Source organism: Penicillium griseofulvum, assembly GCF_001561935.1.
Source record: "Penicillium griseofulvum strain PG3 chromosome Unknown contig_80, whole genome shotgun sequence".
Lineage (NCBI taxonomy): Eukaryota > Fungi > Ascomycota > Eurotiomycetes > Eurotiales > Aspergillaceae > Penicillium > Penicillium griseofulvum.
The window spans coordinates 5,610,630-5,629,110 of record NW_024467471.1 but is presented as its reverse complement, the minus strand read 5'-3'; the positions used below and the strand labels follow the sequence as shown (position 1 = coordinate 5,629,110).

The 18,481-nt window shown below is 48.3% G+C and overlaps 8 protein-coding genes across 8 annotated transcripts; 5 read left to right on the top strand and 3 right to left on the bottom strand.

The window, feature by feature from the left end:
- Positions 1-550: 550 nt before the first annotated feature.
- On the top strand, positions 551-1,718 carry PGRI_030000 (uncharacterized protein; the record flags this gene model as incomplete). Its single annotated transcript, XM_040790713.1, has 2 exons — positions 551-811; positions 894-1,718. The coding sequence occupies 2 exons, from the start codon at positions 551-553 to the stop codon at positions 1,716-1,718; spliced, it is 1,086 nt and encodes a 361-aa protein (XP_040647666.1).
- A 719-nt stretch (positions 1,719-2,437) lies between these two features.
- Positions 2,438-3,658, bottom strand: gpaA (guanine nucleotide-binding protein subunit alpha gpaA; the record flags this gene model as incomplete). The annotated part of the gene is made up of 4 exons (XM_040790712.1): positions 2,438-2,481; positions 2,531-3,087; positions 3,145-3,487; positions 3,541-3,658. The coding sequence occupies 4 exons, from the start codon at positions 3,656-3,658 to the stop codon at positions 2,438-2,440; spliced, it is 1,062 nt and encodes a 353-aa protein (XP_040647665.1).
- A 4,940-nt stretch (positions 3,659-8,598) lies between these two features.
- PGRI_029980 (Smr domain-containing protein) lies at positions 8,599-9,539 on the top strand (the record flags this gene model as incomplete). Its single annotated transcript, XM_040790711.1, has 4 exons — positions 8,599-8,620; positions 8,673-8,773; positions 8,858-9,108; positions 9,188-9,539. The coding sequence occupies 4 exons, from the start codon at positions 8,599-8,601 to the stop codon at positions 9,537-9,539; spliced, it is 726 nt and encodes a 241-aa protein (XP_040647664.1).
- Positions 9,540-9,942: 403 nt separating this feature from the next.
- PGRI_029970 (FPP/GGPP synthase family protein) lies at positions 9,943-11,129 on the bottom strand (the record flags this gene model as incomplete). Its single annotated transcript, XM_040790710.1, has 2 exons — positions 9,943-10,693; positions 10,768-11,129. The coding sequence occupies 2 exons, from the start codon at positions 11,127-11,129 to the stop codon at positions 9,943-9,945; spliced, it is 1,113 nt and encodes a 370-aa protein (XP_040647663.1).
- Positions 11,130-12,065: 936 nt separating this feature from the next.
- On the top strand, positions 12,066-12,979 carry PGRI_029960 (cell division control protein 14; the record flags this gene model as incomplete). Its single annotated transcript, XM_040790709.1, has 2 exons — positions 12,066-12,309; positions 12,363-12,979. 2 exons carry the CDS (start codon positions 12,066-12,068, stop codon positions 12,977-12,979), a joined length of 861 nt encoding a protein of 286 aa, XP_040647662.1.
- A 701-nt stretch (positions 12,980-13,680) lies between these two features.
- On the top strand, positions 13,681-14,625 carry PGRI_029950 (class I SAM-dependent DNA methyltransferase; the record flags this gene model as incomplete). The annotated part of the gene is made up of 2 exons (XM_040790708.1): positions 13,681-13,776; positions 13,861-14,625. The coding sequence occupies 2 exons, from the start codon at positions 13,681-13,683 to the stop codon at positions 14,623-14,625; spliced, it is 861 nt and encodes a 286-aa protein (XP_040647661.1).
- An 82-nt stretch (positions 14,626-14,707) lies between these two features.
- Positions 14,708-15,729, bottom strand: PGRI_029940 (putative mitochondrial outer membrane protein (Sam35); the record flags this gene model as incomplete). The annotated part of the gene is made up of 3 exons (XM_040790707.1): positions 14,708-15,103; positions 15,167-15,406; positions 15,493-15,729. 3 exons carry the CDS (start codon positions 15,727-15,729, stop codon positions 14,708-14,710), a joined length of 873 nt encoding a protein of 290 aa, XP_040647660.1.
- Positions 15,730-16,628: 899 nt separating this feature from the next.
- Positions 16,629-18,098, top strand: PGRI_029930 (uncharacterized protein; the record flags this gene model as incomplete). The annotated part of the gene is made up of 1 exon (XM_040790706.1): positions 16,629-18,098. The coding sequence occupies one exon, from the start codon at positions 16,629-16,631 to the stop codon at positions 18,096-18,098; it is 1,470 nt and encodes a 489-aa protein (XP_040647659.1).
- Between the last annotated feature and the right edge of the window lie 383 nt (positions 18,099-18,481).

Here is an 18,481-nt window from a genome sequence, read left to right as displayed (position 1 = left end):
AATCGGATGGAAGAACGGAGGGAGACCGCCATGACCTTGCAGGCCCATTATCCCGATGCCCCAAAGCCTCCATTAGAACCCGGACACGCCCAGGATATAATATATCTTGGTTACAACCTGGCCTTGAGTGTTGAAGTGTCGAGAAGTTTGATTACGAATCGGTTCATCTGCGGTTCTACATCCGCCGCTCTAGTGTGCATGATCCACGTCCTTGAGATAGTTCAGTTGGTTCAGTTGAAGGGGCGGTTCATTTGACACGACCGAAACCGCAGTACTAAGACTACATCTCGCGGTATCTGCTAATAGTTTCAAGCTTTCCAAGGTTGGGCTGATCTCGACGTCAAACCTCAACTGTCTGGAGATTTCATGCTAATATCTAATCCGGGTTGGAAGGCCTTCCGTTTCATCTGTGCTGGCACCCATGAAGTCGTAAACTTTTGAGAATCATTAGGACTCATAATTAAATCAAATCAGAGTCTTATTTGGATAGAGTGGTGTTAAATGTAGTTAAATTCAACCTCCACTATTCCCCAGATCCGGGGCCGCCATCATGCTGAGTCATCTCGAAAGTGCCCTCCAGGGCTGGGGACATCAACTCGTGGACGCCACATCTTCAACTTACAGCTACCACACTGTTCTACTTCAAGTCGCAGCCATGACTGTAACCGCATTCCCCTCTGAGGGTTCTCCAGATCTGGCCCTTCTCAACGTTGCCCGCCTGTTCACCAGACTCGAACACAACCTCCTCTCCCCGGGGACAGACCGGCGCTCAATCCAACAATCAGAATACCAGCGTATGCGCGTGAACAAGGTAAGCATTTACTCAACCTTTCCTGAAGCCTTTATTTCAAAAGAGAAATATACCCGAACTAGGAATCTGACAAATACTACAGAACGTTGAATACGCCCGCTCACTCCTCACCCAACTCGAGCGCTCTCTCCCACAAATAAAGCCTCTCGACCGCAAACACGAAGCACAAGCCGAGATCGCACGCGACAAACAGCTCCTGAAGCGTATACAGATCATCTTAGACGAAGAAGACGCCAAAGCCGAAGCGAAGCAAGATGAAGACGACGAGACCGAAGATGACGACGAATGGAAGGAGCTATTCTCCAAGCCTGTCGTTGAGAAAACTATCTCACCTGTATCGCAACCAAAAGACCAGCAGACACCGACACTGTCATCAGATTCCCAACGAGAAGTAAAGGGAACAAATGAAGCGCAGCAAACTCCGAGTACATCTACAACAGCGATTACAACAACCCCAACACCGCACCCGTCATCAACAACCCAGCTAGTACCCCCAACCCTCCGCAACCGTCACACAACTCAACCCGCACCGCCATCCACCGAAAAAGCAGCGGCGACGGGAAGCAGTACAACCAAGATCTCTGAAACGGAAACTGAACTGAGTACCCACAGACTGGAACAAGAAGATCTAACTAGCTCCCTTCTATCACTCGCTTCGCAATTGAAATCATCCTCGCAGAATTTCCAGTCGACTCTGGAGGGTGAGAAGTCTGCTTTGGACCGCGCGGTGTCGGGCATCGACCGCACGAGTGCCACAATGGAGGCGGCGGGGAAGAGGATGGGAATGCTGCGCAAGATGACGGAAGGGCAGGGGTTGTGGGGGCGGATGATGCTGTATGCGTGGATTTTCGGGCTATGGGTTGTTGCTATTTTGATTGTTTATGTTGGACCGAAGTTGAGGTTTTGAGAGGCGTAATACGCCGCTGTCTCGATACTTTTACTGTCTACGGTAGTTGATTCTATCTTTATGCGTCGATACCCTTATTTCGCTCTGCATAGATCAAGTGCTTATACATCTACATAACCACAAGATAGTTATCCATATCTACAACCTGGCCATACGAATATAAAGATGCGCATCGAATACTGTATAGAAACTGTGGAATTAAGAGTCAGAACCCTAAGAGCCAATGACTCTGTGAAATAACCCAACGACCGGCCTGGCATGACACATGAGAAGGAAACGTTCAAATCCGCGGATCCTGCCATTTCCCCGTGCCCAATGCCCGGATGGACGCTCTTGGCTTCCAACGGACGCAAGACCAAGGAAAATGATCGGGGAAGATATGGTTACATACATAAACAAGAAATGGGGGAGAGATGATAGGATATCCAGCATTCAAATCAGATGGGTTGAAAAAAAAGTTGAAAGGAAATATGAAAGAGAAAAAAGGAAGGTAGACACTCCTTGTTTTCTGTCGTGGATATCAGGAGTGACAATAGAAAACACAAAAACCGGCTAGAGATCGTGTCAAGGGCGGGGGAAATTAGAACGGAGAATAAGAAAAAGGAAACGCAAAAGAGAATCAACGCCGGGATCTTGAAACGAGGCTTTTTGACCGGATCCGATCAGCCCCGGTTAATAAAAACATGCGATCTAGGTTCGACACACTTCCAATAGGTTCATTAGATCAAACCGCAGAGCCGAAGGTTCTCTTGGATGATGATATCTGTGAAACGTTAGTGATACGTTGTACAATAAGGTTGGGCTGAGCTTACCGTTCACTGCTGCCATGACGAAGCGAATTTGACTAGTGTCAGTAGCGCAGGTGAAGTGAGTGTAAATCTGCTTTTGCTCGGCCTGGTTCAGGGAAACGAAACGGTTGAGGATGTAGTCGCAAGCCGCGGAGTAGTCGGCACCGCCCTCGTAATCGGGGAAGTAGTTCTTCATCGGGCTAACGGGAAGCTTCTCCTTGAAACGATCGATCTTGTTGAGGAAGAGAATGATGGAGGTCTTGACGAACCACCGGGAGTTGCAGATGGAGTCGAACAGGGTCAGGGCTTCTTGCATACGGTTGACGGTCTCGTCTTCGAAGAGAAGCTGGTCGTACTCGGAAATGGCGACGAGGAACAGAATGGTGGTGACATTCTCGAAGCAGTGAATCCACTTCTTACGCTCGGATCGCTGGCCACCGACGTCGAACATGCGGTATGTGAGGTCACCAATAATGAATGTGGTCTCGGTGATACCGGTGGTCTTGACACGAGAACGGAGAACATCCTGGTCAGTAGGGAGGTAGTCGGGCTGAGCAATGCGCTCAATGGAATCGAAGTAGCTAAGAGAAAATGAGTTAGTCACGTTGCAATGCGACAGCCGAGCGGTCACTACTAACTATTTGGCAGAGTCGTTCAACTGGTATTCGCGCGAGCGCTTGAAGCACTCTTGGACACCAGTATCGCGCCACAGCTGGGCAATGGCGTTTCCAACCTCGGGGGGAATACTATCGCCCTCGATCTGAGCGGGCTGCATGAAGATGGTCTGCACGTGGTACTCGTGGCGCGCATCCTCGAGGGGGAGCTCGAGGGACTCCATGGCCTCGAGAATAACCCGCATCGACTGAACGGTGTTGCTGTAGATGATTTCCTTGAATGATTCACGCTCGTCACGGGAGTATCCGCCCTCATGGATAAGCTTCATCTGCTTCAGAATCGTGGACTTGCCCGACTCTCCGGCTCCTGTATCCCAAGTCAGCCATAATGCCATATTCCCATCAAGGAGTGGATCATACCGAGGAGCAACATCTTGATCTCGTTTCTTTGCATCATCTTGTCGCGCTTGAGCTGGTTCTCAATCTCCTCATTCCGCGCCTTCCCCTCCTTATCTTCGGTGCTCATTCCGCAACCCATTTTGACGGTATGAAGTCGCAATCAACGGTGTGAAAGTGGATGGAAAAAGGTTCTTCGTATAGGGATATTCGGTCTGTTACAGGGGCTGTCCAAGTCGGAACAACGGTCAGCAAGCTGGAATAATTTCATCCGAGGGAAATATTGCATTGATCTCGAGGGGGACGTTGCATAGGTGGTACAAGCACTGCCGAGTAGAGGCAGACGGCGTTTCAGAATTGGTGTAAGCATCCCGACGCAAGGAGTCGGAAACCAGAACAAATAGCCAATTGACACGATCAAAGAGAGGGAAAAAAGAAATAAATGGTACGAACCTGAACGTCCTTTTGCAAGAAAAATGAAGGACCGGCAAAAGGGTATAAATGAAAGAAAACGAAAAGAAAGGAAGAATCAGAAGAATTCGAATCGAATCCAATCTGGAGAAGAGAGAGAAGGGACAAAAGTTCACAAAGGTAAGGGGCAAGACTGAGGGGGAAATTGGGAAAGTTTCAGAGAAAGGGGATACACTGGTAATACGACAGACAATGGGTGATTAGGGGGAGAAGTACGGATTACGGAGTACAAGATGGGTACCTCGTATGTAATGTTTTGATTACTCGAAAAATACAGAACAATACCCGGGAGTTAGCTGATTGGGTGAAGAGTCGGGCCAAGGGCCCATTCAGCCCCTTTTGCTTTGTGATCGTATTGGTATTCTTCCTTTTTGATTCTATTTCAAGAGGATATTACGGAGTACGGAATATTTAGATGCATATATGGAACATTCTGATTCCGACACTTTATCTAGAACTCCGTATAATCCGTATAGAGCAGAGTATACCCTGCATGTCAACATACAGACTCTTGGAGGCGTGCAGATCTTGTGGAGAGCAATATTAGCATATCAAACAACAAAACGAATCATATTTCAAGATGCAATGCTAGAAACAATAGCAACGGTAGTTGTAATTCGGCTCTTCAATGGGGCTAAGGAGGGAACCCCTAACACATGACTACACCTTGCAACATGTATACTATCGTACTACATATACTCTCGACTCCGTTCTCCACACGATTGTTCCATATAGTCTGACATCTGACCTCATCTCAACAGGATCTCGTCTCAGATCACTTCAATCTGAGGGAAACAAAGAAACAAAGCAAAAGGCCAGCGCTCTTGCCCAATCAGACTAGTCTACGCCTCATCCTATGCATCCATGTCTAGTTCTTTATCACTTCTTTGAAACATCTTTGAGCCACAATAGTACACAGAGAGACCCCAAAGGTATCCGGCAGTCTGCACATCCGTGGATCCTCCGTTTTATCTTCAGTGGAGCCCACAGTCCACCTAAGCGACTATTCGAGAATGGCGAGACACTGACTGTAACACCTTTAATGTTAGTACTCAGTCCTTCCACTAGTACGGAGTAGATTCAGCAAAAATTATGTCCGGATGATCGGAAAGGAGGTTAGGGCCCCAATGTCAGATTTGGCTGAAAAAAATGAAAGTTTGGGGGATTTCCTCTTTTCCACTATTTCCAATCGCCTTCCATGGTTCTTTCCTAAAGTTCTGCACTAAATGACCCACTAGCTAGTGCTTCTAGCCGTTTTCAGCCGCCAACCTTTGAAATTTGCCGCTATTTTGCGTGAGGAGTTGATATTGGACTCCACTTATTCCCTCGTGGCAATGGAGACTATTGAAGTCCGCTCTGGTGAGTCTGGTCTAAACGCAGTCCTGAGCTCTGAATTCTGAGATTTCCCTGGGTCATGGGCTGAGCTTATTAATACAATATATGAATATTACAATTTTGTACGGAGTAAGAGTATACGTATAACTTACGGAGTATAGCTTTCTAGACTAATTTTGCAGGGTAACTATGTAGATCATCTCCAAGGGTCTCCCTGCTTGCCGCTATCTTTCCCTGTAAACCCTTTACCAATGAAATAAACCCACAACCCGCGCCACAGGAATACCACCTCCACTGCGCCACTCAGTACCCCCAAATAACTCGACCTCTCTATATTCCAATACTGCGACCAGGATACATAGCAGCGAACATTGACCTGTATTACTGTATTCACCCCTAAGTTCCGACTATTCACATCCCAGCGCTCACCAGCATTCTACTTGCTAGTGTGTGGGGATGGACTATGCCTTGCGACCGAGTGATGATGAATTCAGCAACTTGAAGGTCCTCTAGCAAAGTCTTAAGATATGGACTTCATATCTAGGTGCTGGGAACAAATAACTCTTAATCTCTCGGAAAGCTATCAATATGAGACCTCTCGTCATTCAGACTCCGGCTTTCCTCGGTGATGGCCTTGCTTCACTTGACAAGACAATCTCGTTCGCTTGCGAGGGAAAGGAATCACAATGCTACACTACGGATCGGATAGAGAGTCGATTGTTGAAGTAGAGCAATCGATCTACGGTTCTGATTGACATTGGCGACAATGCCTGTGAGGAAGAATTCCTCTGGTGACGGGCCATCTTGTGTTCTGAGGATGGTTGGGATGCGACTATGAAGTATTAGGGCCATGTCTATCTGTCATCATGGTCGATGTTGTCGAAGAGGGCGGGATTTACCTTACCCACTAAGCATTTGTCAGGCGCTAAGTCACAACCACGCGTTGAGTCGGAACCACCATTGTCGGTAATTGCTCTTGACTAGCTCTCTCGTTTCTTTGCGCCACCGGGACTGGTAATGGTGAATTAATACGCCGTGATGAGGAATACCGGCTGTCATCCATCATTGCGTGCGAAAGCCATGACTGACCTCCAGTCTTGCTTAGAAATCTTTTGAGAACACACAACTTTGCGACACAGATCTGGCGGTCCGCCAGCACGCTCCATGGGGTCATTGTCTAGAATACGAGTCTTCGGAATGGATGTTGACAAATGGTGATTCCATTCGGGACTTAGGAACAGCTAACAGCAAGTCCCCTGACCAAATACCGCATTCCATCCCCAACATGACATGGCACCTGCCGCACTGAGCAATTACAAATATGATCTCTGCTCGCAAATGCTCTCGGAAGGAGCAACCCGTGAGATACATGAATGGTTCAGATCAACGGTTATCCTCTTGCCGAAAAATCCATGTACCAGCATTCATGGATTGATTTGGAAAGTACCGACGAAGAAGAGCCCGATGACATGAAGAATCGGACGTGGAAAAGCACTGGGGTCCAAAGAAAAAGCACGTCGAAAGCTGGCTTGGCGGAATCGAATAGCGCTTATGAGTCAAGTCAGGTCGTGCCTCATTCCATTCACATCTACGCCGTCAGCTAGATAATCGTGACATTTGGACCAGATGGCATAACTATGAAGGAAGTCTCTCTCTGCCAATAAAGCGGGGCCAAAAAGAAAAAGAGAAAAATAAATGGCAGAGATAGTTGCTAATTGGACAGCTAACCGCCGAGTCCCACTGGGTATGTATGTGTCCTAATGCCACAAGAATCCACCGCTTCCATACTGTTGCAGACGGGCGCCAAAACTCTGTCTCTAATTGAAGAGTTCGACGGTCAAAATATGGGGAAGTGGAAAGCGGTACACGATTTTAGGGGATATACTCCGTATTGAAGTCGGAAAAAAGTATAGCGCTTGAGACAGTCGTGAAGCTGTCGACCTATCTCAACAAGGTCATATCTGAGAAGACTACTAAATATACCATCAAAAAGTCTACCGAAAAGACATCACAAGGCCGACCGACTTTTTTTGTTCTAATATATTACCTAGGTAGGTCTATATGTAGCTATAAATGCATGGGTATAGTAGCCTAGAAATTTGGGCAACGAGAGCGTCTTTATAAAGGCCAGATGGCGATTCCATCGTGATTTTGTTAGCTAGAGGGCGCACAGGGGAGGAGCCGAAACGATCGAGGCTTTGGAGAAAATCGTTGCTGTCAGAGGGGCGTTGGGACGGCGATGGCCTGACAACGTGGTAATTGGTCAAAAAACCTCTACGAACGACATCATCGTGAGTCAATGTCACAAACCCGCCAAGCGTTCCGGCGTTTTTGTCTCCTTCAATTCCGATCGAGGATCCCATTCGGGGAACTTCATACTCTCTGACGTTGTGTGTGAACGGAATGCCACCTCCATTCAGGAATGACATAGCGCCGGGTAAAATTCGATGTCAAAGCTGTCCGCTTGTATGTGTGGCAAGAGTCGAAATATGACTTGAAGTCGCAGCTCAAACCAGTTTGTAATCGTCCATAGCTCCACAAATACCAGAATAGTCGGCTGCGCCTTAGCTTCACTCGGACTAACGTTGAAGGGGTATAGTATATTGAAGCTAGAACCAAGTGTCTGCTTTAGGATAGCGACAAGATTCTGTATGACTCGGTCGTATGCTTTGATAAGAGGGTAGTTAAAGGCGATAGAGAAAAATGTCGGGTAGTGGCAGAGCTTATCGTTCGAAATTTCGATATGTACTCTGACCTTATATTAGCAGAAGAGGCTTAAGATCTCGTCTTTGATAGGGCTAAGAGGAGAGATGTTTAGAGTCGAGGTATCAAGGAGGACACTAAAGATATTAACGGGGGTGTTACTATGGGGATACCTACCTAGGTAATATATTAGAACAAAAAAAGTCGGCCGGCCTTGTGATGTCTTTTCAGTGGACTTTTCAGTGGACTTTTTGGTGGTATATTTAGTAGTCTTCTCAGATATGACCTTGTTGAGATAAGGTCGACAGCGGGAAAAGGCGACTTTTCTACGTAAGTATAACCTTTGATAATGATAAAACATACTCGCACATATTGTTGTCTGTTTCTTTGGAATCACCACTCTGTGAGTCCCAATGGGACAAAAATCTTGGTTCCATAGATCTAGATAACCATGGAAAATAATATAAAGGACCCACGGAATCGATCGATCTAATTTTTCGGGTATTCCCCACCTTTAAGAAGGTACGCTTCCCTCCCCCCGGGCTTTTTATCATCACAAACATGTCGCACGAAATGTCTCACATGGGCCCTCGGGGTATGTAAATATATCAATCGTTTTATACAACTGCAATCGCTAACAATATCAGCCTTCAACCACGAGAACAGCAGCGACGCCGAGGCGGAGTACGATCGGCTCCGCGACCTCGCGCGCCAGGAAGCCAATAAGCGCGGACAATGTTTCAGCCGGGTATGCGACCACCCAATTCCACCCGCTCGAATACAATCGCAATCGCAGTTCTAGTTATTCCATCAGCGCTAACATTCCCACCAGTCGAAGGAAGCCTATGCGAACGGCGATGGCGCCGGCGCCAAGCAACTCTCCGAGGAGGGAAAGGCACACGGCCGCAAGATGGAGGAGTATAACAGACAAGCGTCTGAGTTTATCTTCCGTGAGAACAACGCAAGCGGGCGCGTTGAGGCCGATACCATCGATCTGCACGGCCAGTTCGTCGAGGAGGCTGAGGAGATCCTGGAAGAACGGATCAAGTACGCCAAGTCGCATGGACAGAACCACCTTCATGTGTAAGTCGCCACACGCCCCAGGATGAATGAGAGCCTTGTGCGCTAGAATTTACGCGACTAATACGGCTTCGCGCTATAGTATCGTCGGAAAGGGAAACCACTCCGCGAATCACATTCAGAAAATCAAGCCGCGCGTCGAGCAGGTTTGTCGTGAATTGGGGCTCCAGTATGCCACCGAGGATAACGCCGGTCGCATCTATGTGAACCTGACTGGTGGTGAGGCTGTCATGCCTCCATACAACGGTCACCAGGGCGGCTCGTCTGGGTACCCTGGCCACCAACAGGGACACCAGCAAGGCCACCAACAAGGCCACCACCAGGGACACCAGCAGCAAGGACAGCAACAGCCGGACGAGCTCGAGGAGCTTGCCAAGAAGGTGTTGCCCAAGGTTCTGCGCAAGCTCGAGAAGGCTTGCTGTGTGGTTATGTGAGCTTGTATTTTTGGTTTGTGGGACATATACATAGACGTATAGCTGTGTTTGTGGACGGATATTGTTTGAAGTTGGTGACATTTTGCGCTTTGGGTTTCTTGTTTCTAGACCATCTACCATCTAAGTAGAGTTCAAGTTTTGAGTTCAGCCTTGACACGACTCATGGCAGGGATGTGGTTATACCCTTAGATGAACATGCACATTGTTCTTAATGAAACTACCATTTACTGTCGTGCTGGGTACAACTCTTTCAACACTTTAAATCTCCAGACCATGTAAAAATAAATCATATCATCGTGAGCGCATAGCTACATAGCCAACTTTGTGAAAATAAGATAACTAGCACTGGGTATATCCAACAAAGACACGACCTACAAAATCATACCAAAAGAACAAAGAAAAACTAGCACGCATTGGGATCTGATAGTGTCGACTCCACAATCTTTTCCACAATAGCACGCACCATCTGCCCATCACCGGCTCCATTTATTTTCGGCGTAGCATCGATCATCTCAATCAACGCGAACGCCTGATCGCGCAGATCTCTGACAACCCGACTGGTATGCGCAAAGCTGCCTGTATTCTTCATATACTGCACCGCATAGCGCTTAACCTCCACATCCTTGGTATTTTGCTTGAGGATATTGATCAGCTGGTGATTGGACGGGTTCGAACGAATGCTATGAATAATCGGGAATGAGAATTTGCCCTCGGTGAGATCCTCACAGAATCCCTTATTCTCCGTGTACACCGTATTCGACAGGTTGAGGTAATCGTCGCAGATCTGGAAAATCAAGCCCATGACATTTACCAAGGCAACACAGTCCATGCCCGTTGTACTCTCGACCTGCATGAGTTTGACCGCTAGGCGGAAGAGCCCGCCTGTTTTATTGCCGACCATTTCCAGGTATTCGTCTTCCGTCGGGCAGGTCAGCGTGTCGCGCCAGAAGAGATCCATGCCCTGACCCCGATGCAGATTCAGCATTTCCTGGACATATATGTCGATCGCAGTTGGGTTGTTAAGCTTCTGTACTTCTTGCAGCGCGAGGAAATACACATAATTTGCGGAGTTGATTGTTTGCGCTGTTCCGAAGATGTTGTGTGCGACGGGGATGCCGCGGCGGAGGACGGAGTTGTCTTCGACGTCATCGATCCTGGCGCTCACGCCGTCAGCATCGGGGTATATATTGGGCGAGAAGATGGAGGAGGTGTGGGGATCCAAACTCACAACAGCGACGATGTATGCAGCATCGTTACGACTTTGGTGATGATCGCTAGGCTCGCCGGCGGGACCTGCAGCCAGGCGTTGAAGGCGTGGATCAGTTGTCGCCGTATATCTTTCCCTGGGTGCTCGTGCACATAGTCGTACGGACCCATGAGGATCTTATCATTCTTCGACGACCAAGTTCCATCCTTGTACTTGGTGCCGTCCACGCTGGATTTGTTGCGACGATGTCCAGTTTTCGTCGGCTCTTCGTCCATTATCGACAGTTTGCGTCGGTGGGAGGGGCTCCCATTGCCATTTGTTGCATTTGCTGAGCTTGTCCGAGGAGGAACGGGACTTGGGGGTTGGAAAGGTGTTGAGTTCATGATTGTGGATGGGGAGATGGAGGGGTTTGGTGAAGGCGGCAGAAATACGTGGGGAGCTAGTGAGCTCCGGGGCTACGTAATGTAATTCGGGTACGCAAATAGTAGAGATAACATCAACAGCTTACAACTTATGATCATATACGCCATACAATGACACTATAATATAGTTATCGTAAAGCGTTTATGCATGCACGTGGACATGGTCCTGGTATGTACAGGTCAGGTGCCGAGGTCCATGACTAATCGGGATCGCCATCTATCCACCTGCATGGATCCATCCATGTGGACGAGATATTACGTTGTTAAGAGGCAGTTCTAGAAAAGCAAAGCATACCAAACTAGACAAGTAAGAGGCTCAATATTTAGGAATTATATCGTTATATTTTTTTCAGTATTATTCATTCCTCTAAGTATACCATACAAAATACTAAGTAATATAATGCTAGGGATCAGCCCTACCGGAGGGATGTGCTACCTCACTATAACAGAAAGGTTTCCGAAAGGTGCGAGAAGTAAATAAGATGTGTCAATTAAAAGCAAATATGATTTGATAGGTCATAAGCGCTAATTGCTCTCCAATTCAAGGGATAGTAGGTATAAGATATAGTTCATGTTCACTATAGCAACAGAGGCAAGGTCAAGATAGATATATATCTACGCACTCAATAGAAAATCGAGTTCTAGCTATAATTAAAATTAAAGTCGAATTTAACGCCAGGGTTCGATCTAAAAAAAGGAGCTAAGAGTTCGTTTGATGTGATGAGTTCCTTGGTTATTGACCAGTTACCTAGGGCAACGATGCTTTATTTACCGCCCAACCTTGGAAAAGGGCCCTGACCTCATCCACACCACGGACCTTTCTCCACTTACATTTTATTTAAGAATGTTCACTTGCTTTTCTTTTTTTGATGTCAAAATCTCGCATCTGATTTATCAATGGAGGCTCTATTAGCCCATTCGTTTGATTACCTTTCCTCATACGAGCCTAGCAAGATCCGTAAAGGATTACGCCAGGTCGAGGGACTACTGGCACAAATATGTCTATCGAAACCTAAGCCCGTCTCGGACCGGAGATCGCGCTCCCCCGAAACCCAGCCCGTGCCAAAGACCTTGTCAGACTTGCGAGATGATCCAGCATTTCGGGAATTTTCCAAATTGCAGGAAAGCTTCCAATGGAACAGTATGTCTTTGGAAATTTCTATCCTAGACTGTTGGCTAACAATATGACTTCAGTCGCTATGCGCCTAGTATCTTGCCTCGAACACCTTCTAGGTCGAGGAAGCAACGGCACAAATGATATGTTGATCGTCTGCACGTTGGATCTAATCCAAGGCGCTCTCCTCCTCCATCGCGGCTCGCGCACCCTCTTCGCCCGTGAGATTTATATGAACCTCCTCCTCGACCTACTCGACCCGATCAACTGCCCAGCCGTGCAATCAGCAACCCTCCTCACGCTCGTCACAGCCCTACTTGACTGCCCATCAAACACACGAACATTCGAGGACCTAGATGGCCTCCTCACCGTCACATCACTCTTCAAGCAACGCGCCACCTCTCGGGAAGTCAAACTCAAGCTTGTCGAGTTCCTTTACTTTTACCTGATGCCCGAGGCCATCATCCCAGCACCCATGTCTTCCCCGCCAGGTCTGCAGCGCAGCCCAAGCAAACTCTCCTCTGCACCCTTCTCGCGCAGTGCGCATTCCGCCGCAGCAAGTGCTGCGAGTAAAACAAACCGCGATACACGCACGACGGACGAGAAGCAAGCTCTTCTGGGGAGGTATCTCAATAATGTGGAGGACCTCGTAGAGGACCTGAAGGAGACGGCTCCGTTCGGAGCAACTGTTTACTGAATGACTTGACTGGTGACGATTGACTCACTACTTGATGACCAAATATGCGCGATGTCCGCTGCGATCACTTGGTGCTTTTTTTTTTTCTTTCCCTTTTTTCTTTTTCTATTTTCACTTCTCCCAGCCTCTTTTCATCTTCTTCACGAGCGTTTGACTTATGTTCCGTCCGGTACGGCAATTATGCGATTCCTTGGACTGTTGTCTCGCCCACTTTTAGCCTGTCTTTTGTGCTCTCTCTATTTTTTTTTTATTTTTTTTTTTTTTACTCCACTCTGGAAACCTTGTCGACCTACCTAGTGTGCTCTCTCCCCGGGCTTTCCCTTATCGCTTTCCTTGTCTCTTTGATGGTGACATGAATGTGTACGATTCTTCTCTGTGACTAAACCGTCATATACTACTGATGATCAACATTTCTCCGTAATCTCAATGTAGGCTTAGACTTCGTATCCTCGGTTTTAGAGCTACCAGGCATCTCGGTTATTCCCGCTGTTGCTTTTCTCTCCATCAATCTAAATTTTATATAAATGAGTCAACGTTCGTATATGACTCAACGCCGCACGGACTCTTATCGTCTACATTATATACTCCATGTTCGATCTTCAAAGTGGAGAAAAGTCCAGTATTAGTGTGGAACAAGTGCCTATAAATCCCCGCAACCCCATTGCTATGGAGGCTTTCCACCATAGCACTTGATATTCGAAATGCAGACAATCCAGGAATTACTGGCTACGAAGCCATCAAACTCACAGCAAACGCAATATGTGGACACGGTAGAAGCATACGATAAATGGGCAGAGGTGGGTATATCTCCAGATCTGTTGTAATCTATACCAGCGACACAATACACCCAACATATAAATCATATAACTAACTCAAAACAGGTCTACGACACAGACGGCAACTTCCTCCAACGCCTGGACACAATCGAGATGCGTTCTCTACTACCCCAATTCATCGACCGGGTAAGCAAACGTTTCCCAGTTACAGACCCAGAGACAACCCGCCCCACCCTAGTAGATCTAGGCTGCGGCACTGGCCGAAACACAATCCAGCTCCTCTCCGCCCTATCCACAGCCGACAAAGCCGGGTACTTTACCGTAATCGGACTAGATGCCTCGCGCGGGATGTTAGATGTGGCGCGGACAGCGACACGCGAGTATGCGGAGAACGCAACGCAGACGCCGGATGTTGAGCTCGGTATTTTTGACCTCCTTCAACCTGAGGTTTCAATGACGCAGCTTCCGTCTTCCTTGCATGGAGCGGATGCCGTGGGTGTGATCTCCACGCTGGTCCTGGAACATATTCCGCTTGAGCAGTTTTTCGCGGCTGCGGCGGGGATTATGCAGTCTGGTGGGTATTTGCTTGTGACGAATATGCATGCTGAGATGGGGATGCGGAGTCAGGCGGGGTTTACAGATGAGAGAGGGGTTAAGGTTCGGCCTACGAGCTATTGTCATACTATTCCTGATGTTTTGGTTGCGGCTAAGGAGGCTGGGTTTGAGGTTGAAGAGGTCGTTGGTGCAGGTGCGGATGGGGTTGTTGTTAGGGGGGTTGATGAGCAATTGGGGGTTGTTTTGGGGGCGAGGGCGAAGAAGTGGGTTGGAGTTAGGGTTTGGTTTGGGGTTTGTTTTGTTAAGAGGGGCTGAGATGGATATGCTAATTGGGGGAGATATTATTCTTCTCGAAATAAATGAGTCCAAATCCAACGCCATATTTGCTGTTATACATTTAGAATAATTTCAGTAGTCTGTCACGGTGTTGTACAAGATTGGGATGCTCCCTGAGTAGTTGTCCTAGCCGGTTCCGTTTCCAGCCTAGGGTATCGTCCAGGATCAGATGCGTATAGGCGAAGACGCTGGCATCGAAGAGGCCTGGGTTTGGCCGGCCGAAAAAGTGCTCGTCCTCACCGAGCAAGGTGGACAGCGCCTCGAACGCGCCACCCGCATCGCCTTCCAGATCAGCGGCATCGATGTAGCGCGACGTCTTGAGAAGCTCATCGCGCGCGGCTTGTTGGAGCTGGTGGCCTAGAGCGGCGCGCACAATCGAGTTTGAGGTTGTTGGATTCACATAGAGCCGGCGTGCGACGGCGTCGAAGTTCTCACTGTCTAGATAAAGCATGTATAACTATGCACATCGGTCAGCTCCTTAAGAGTCTAGGGTTTGTTTCTGATGGGATCTCTAGCCTACCCAAGCGTTGCGTATCCGATTGTCCAAAAGCGAGGCATAAACCTCGAACCGCAGGTTCAATTGTTGTTCTTCCTCGCAGTGAACTTGTTCAATGGCCCACTTTTGGAGCTTGTGTGAAGGGATCGGATTTGAGGCGTCTGCAGGCAGCGAGGGGCGGAGAAAAGGCAGGGAGCCAGTTGGTGAGGCATGGTTGTTGGACGATATGATCTCAAAGTCAATCCCAACGAATTTCAAGTATGCCTAGAGCGAGACCGATCAGTATGGTTCCGACAGGGACGGCTACACGCGTCCTTGCATGTGAGTATGCGAGTTTAGATAGCACAAACCTGCCATTTGAGACATTGAGGATTGAATGAGGGTCGGCCATGTCGTGCGCCAGATGCGTCGGCAAAAACATAGAGCTGGTTGACATTGTCGTGCGGCCGAAGGCGTTGAGGGATCTCGTTGGCGGGATAGGTAGTCAACGGGAACTTGTCGAAGAGGCGCTTAAGAGGAGCGGGGATTGTAAAGAAAGGACTGGCATTGCGCTCTTCCGGAGGGCTATCGGGTGCTTTGGGAGGCATTGTGGTGGTCTGAAGTCCAAAGTCGCCAAAGTCGCCAAAGTCCCAAAAGTGTCCAAAAGTGCCGTCATCGAAACAATTCCAACGCGCCACACTCAAATAGGAAGGTATTGCCTTACATAATATGGCCAGGTACCGTACCTCCCCGCACCTTTTTCCCACCTTTTCCCCCTTGCAGCCTGAACTTGCTGTGATCTATAGAGTCGGATCATATGTACTCGGCGTCTTAGTGTTTATTTCATCTCTTGTGGTATTGCTGTTGCGATCACACATCAGTCCGGTCTCTCCCGCTTTGAAGAATTTAAAACCTCCACTTTGCTCCGTCTCGACTCCACCTCTCCGATCTCTCGAACATCATTTTGACAATACGTGCATACATATGGCTTAGTTAGCTACAAAATACGAGGCGTCTGACGGACCTAACGGAAACGGGCGATTGCATGCGCGGGGTATCGACTAACCGTTGGAGTTCTGCGACACACGGTTGCGACATTACGAATCAATCTTGCGTCCCACCTTAACTTCGACGGAATCATACATATCTCTTCACCAACATGCCTCTCGATGAAGAAGGTGCCAAGTGGTCCTGGTAGGAATATATATCGTATATTATCAATGAAACCGTGCTAAACAGTTACACTAGTGAACCATGCATTCGAGGTCACCGATCGTCAAAATGCCAACACTTCGATAGACTCATGATGAAGGTCCCTAAAGCAGGGCGTCCTCTTGCAAAATGTCCCCACCCGAAAGGAACTTGCAGCTGTCAGAAGACATATGCTGTGATGGTCCGCATTCCGAAAGGTATAGATATCTTTGTCGCCAAACTACACATGTGTTTGCGTTGTACTGACTTGAATTCAGGCTCATCATGCTTATGTCGACCGCTCTATAAAGTTCCCATGGATGCCAATGACTCAACTCAGTCTCCCCCATCCTCCATGGTTTCCACATCGTCGCCAGCTCCGGGCAAAGTTCAAAAGTCTGGAAGACGACAGAGTACTATGCAAGCAGCACCTGAAAACATAGCACGGGCATTGGAAAATATGCCAGACAAGGTTAAACTCGAGGATGGGACACCGAACTTGATTTCAGACTTCTCTTCACAGCTCGGGGTAGATGGTTCACACACATCTCCCGCTGCGTCTGCACACAACCAAAAGGCACCATCGCCCACAGAAACTACTAAGCAAGGCTCGCAGTCTCCCCAAGTATCAGGCTGCTGCTCTCAAAAGCAAAAGCCGAAATCGCCCACCCCGACCCCAGTTCCTACTGCGGCTGTTGCTCCGGCTCAGAATGGTGGATCTTGCTGCGGAGGGTCTCGCCCTTCCACGACAAACCAAGCCATGTACTCACAGGCTGACCAGCAGCAATTCCAACAACCTCTTGCTTGGGGTGATCAGAGTTACATGCAATTCCCCGTGCCCCAAATGTCCCCATGGCAGAATTCCTCAATCCCCACGCCTGGAGACTACATGCATTCCGCCATGCACCAAGCACATTCCCAACAACCAAGCCTCCATGATGGGTATATGGGGATGATGCTGCCACACTCTCAGCCGCAAATACCCCCAACAGGGATTTCATACGGTGTTACTTCGCCGCCGTCCATGGCATACTCCAACCCCATGAGCGGTCTTGGAATCACACAGCCATCCATGGGTCCATACATGCTAAATAACATTGAGCCCTCCTACGATGCCCCGCCAGGAGGCGATCCTTGTCACGACTGTAGATGCGGAGAGGACTGCCAGTGCCTTGGCTGTGCTGCTCATCCATTCAATACCACGACACGGAAACATGTCCAAGAGATGGGTGCTATAATCACCTCCAACGGCGATGACAAGAGTCCGGAAGTCATCAACCCTTACCAAGCCTCGCCTTACCATGGAGGTACCCCTTCCACCCCATTCCCCTACTTCATGCAAAGCACTCCTTCAATGGACCATGGCTTCCAGCCGATTCCATTTGATAGCTATTCGGACCCAAATTCCACCCTAGCCAGCGGTTACTCCTCGCCTCTGTCGGCAAATCACCAACTGAACCAGCAGTTGATGCATCCTTCTGAGTATTACACACTGGAGTACCCAGTCGGGCTACCAAACGCCTGTTCTGACACCACGGGAAGCTGCCAATGCGGCAGTGACTGCAGCTGTGTCGGCTGTCTTACACACAGCGGCCACAACGGCCTCTCTCTGGACGCGCCTATCCCTGAGCACCCCATTTCCAACACAGAGGACAAGCAAACTCAACCTTCGCGCCACGCTCCTCACCCAAGTTCCGCTACATCTCAATCTTCGCGGATCCCGGTACTAGACAATGTGTCTGTGCCCTGCCTCAGTCCGCGGACTTTGGAGACTTCCATGATCTAGCTATCTATGGATTGACGATTTCTTACCTTTCTATTCCTCCACTCATTTTTTCCCGCACTGTTTTTGATCTGATCTTGCATGATTTATGATCTCCTATGATACCCTATCTAGAATCTCTGCTCTAGACGGCCACAGTAATAGATTGCCTGTTCGAGTGTAATTGCTTTGGCCAAATTGTTCCAACTATTCCGAATTTTCTTTCTCCTACAGCCTTCTTTAGTGTCTCGTGCATCATTTTTAACTCGTAACTCACCTGGGGCAAGTATTGGCGCAGAATCCAGCGGGTGCCAGGCCACTTTTGCTTACCCTAAGAGCCCAAATTTAGGACATTATTTTGCTGGTATTTATAGTTTTACTCTGAAATAAATATGATGATCATCAAT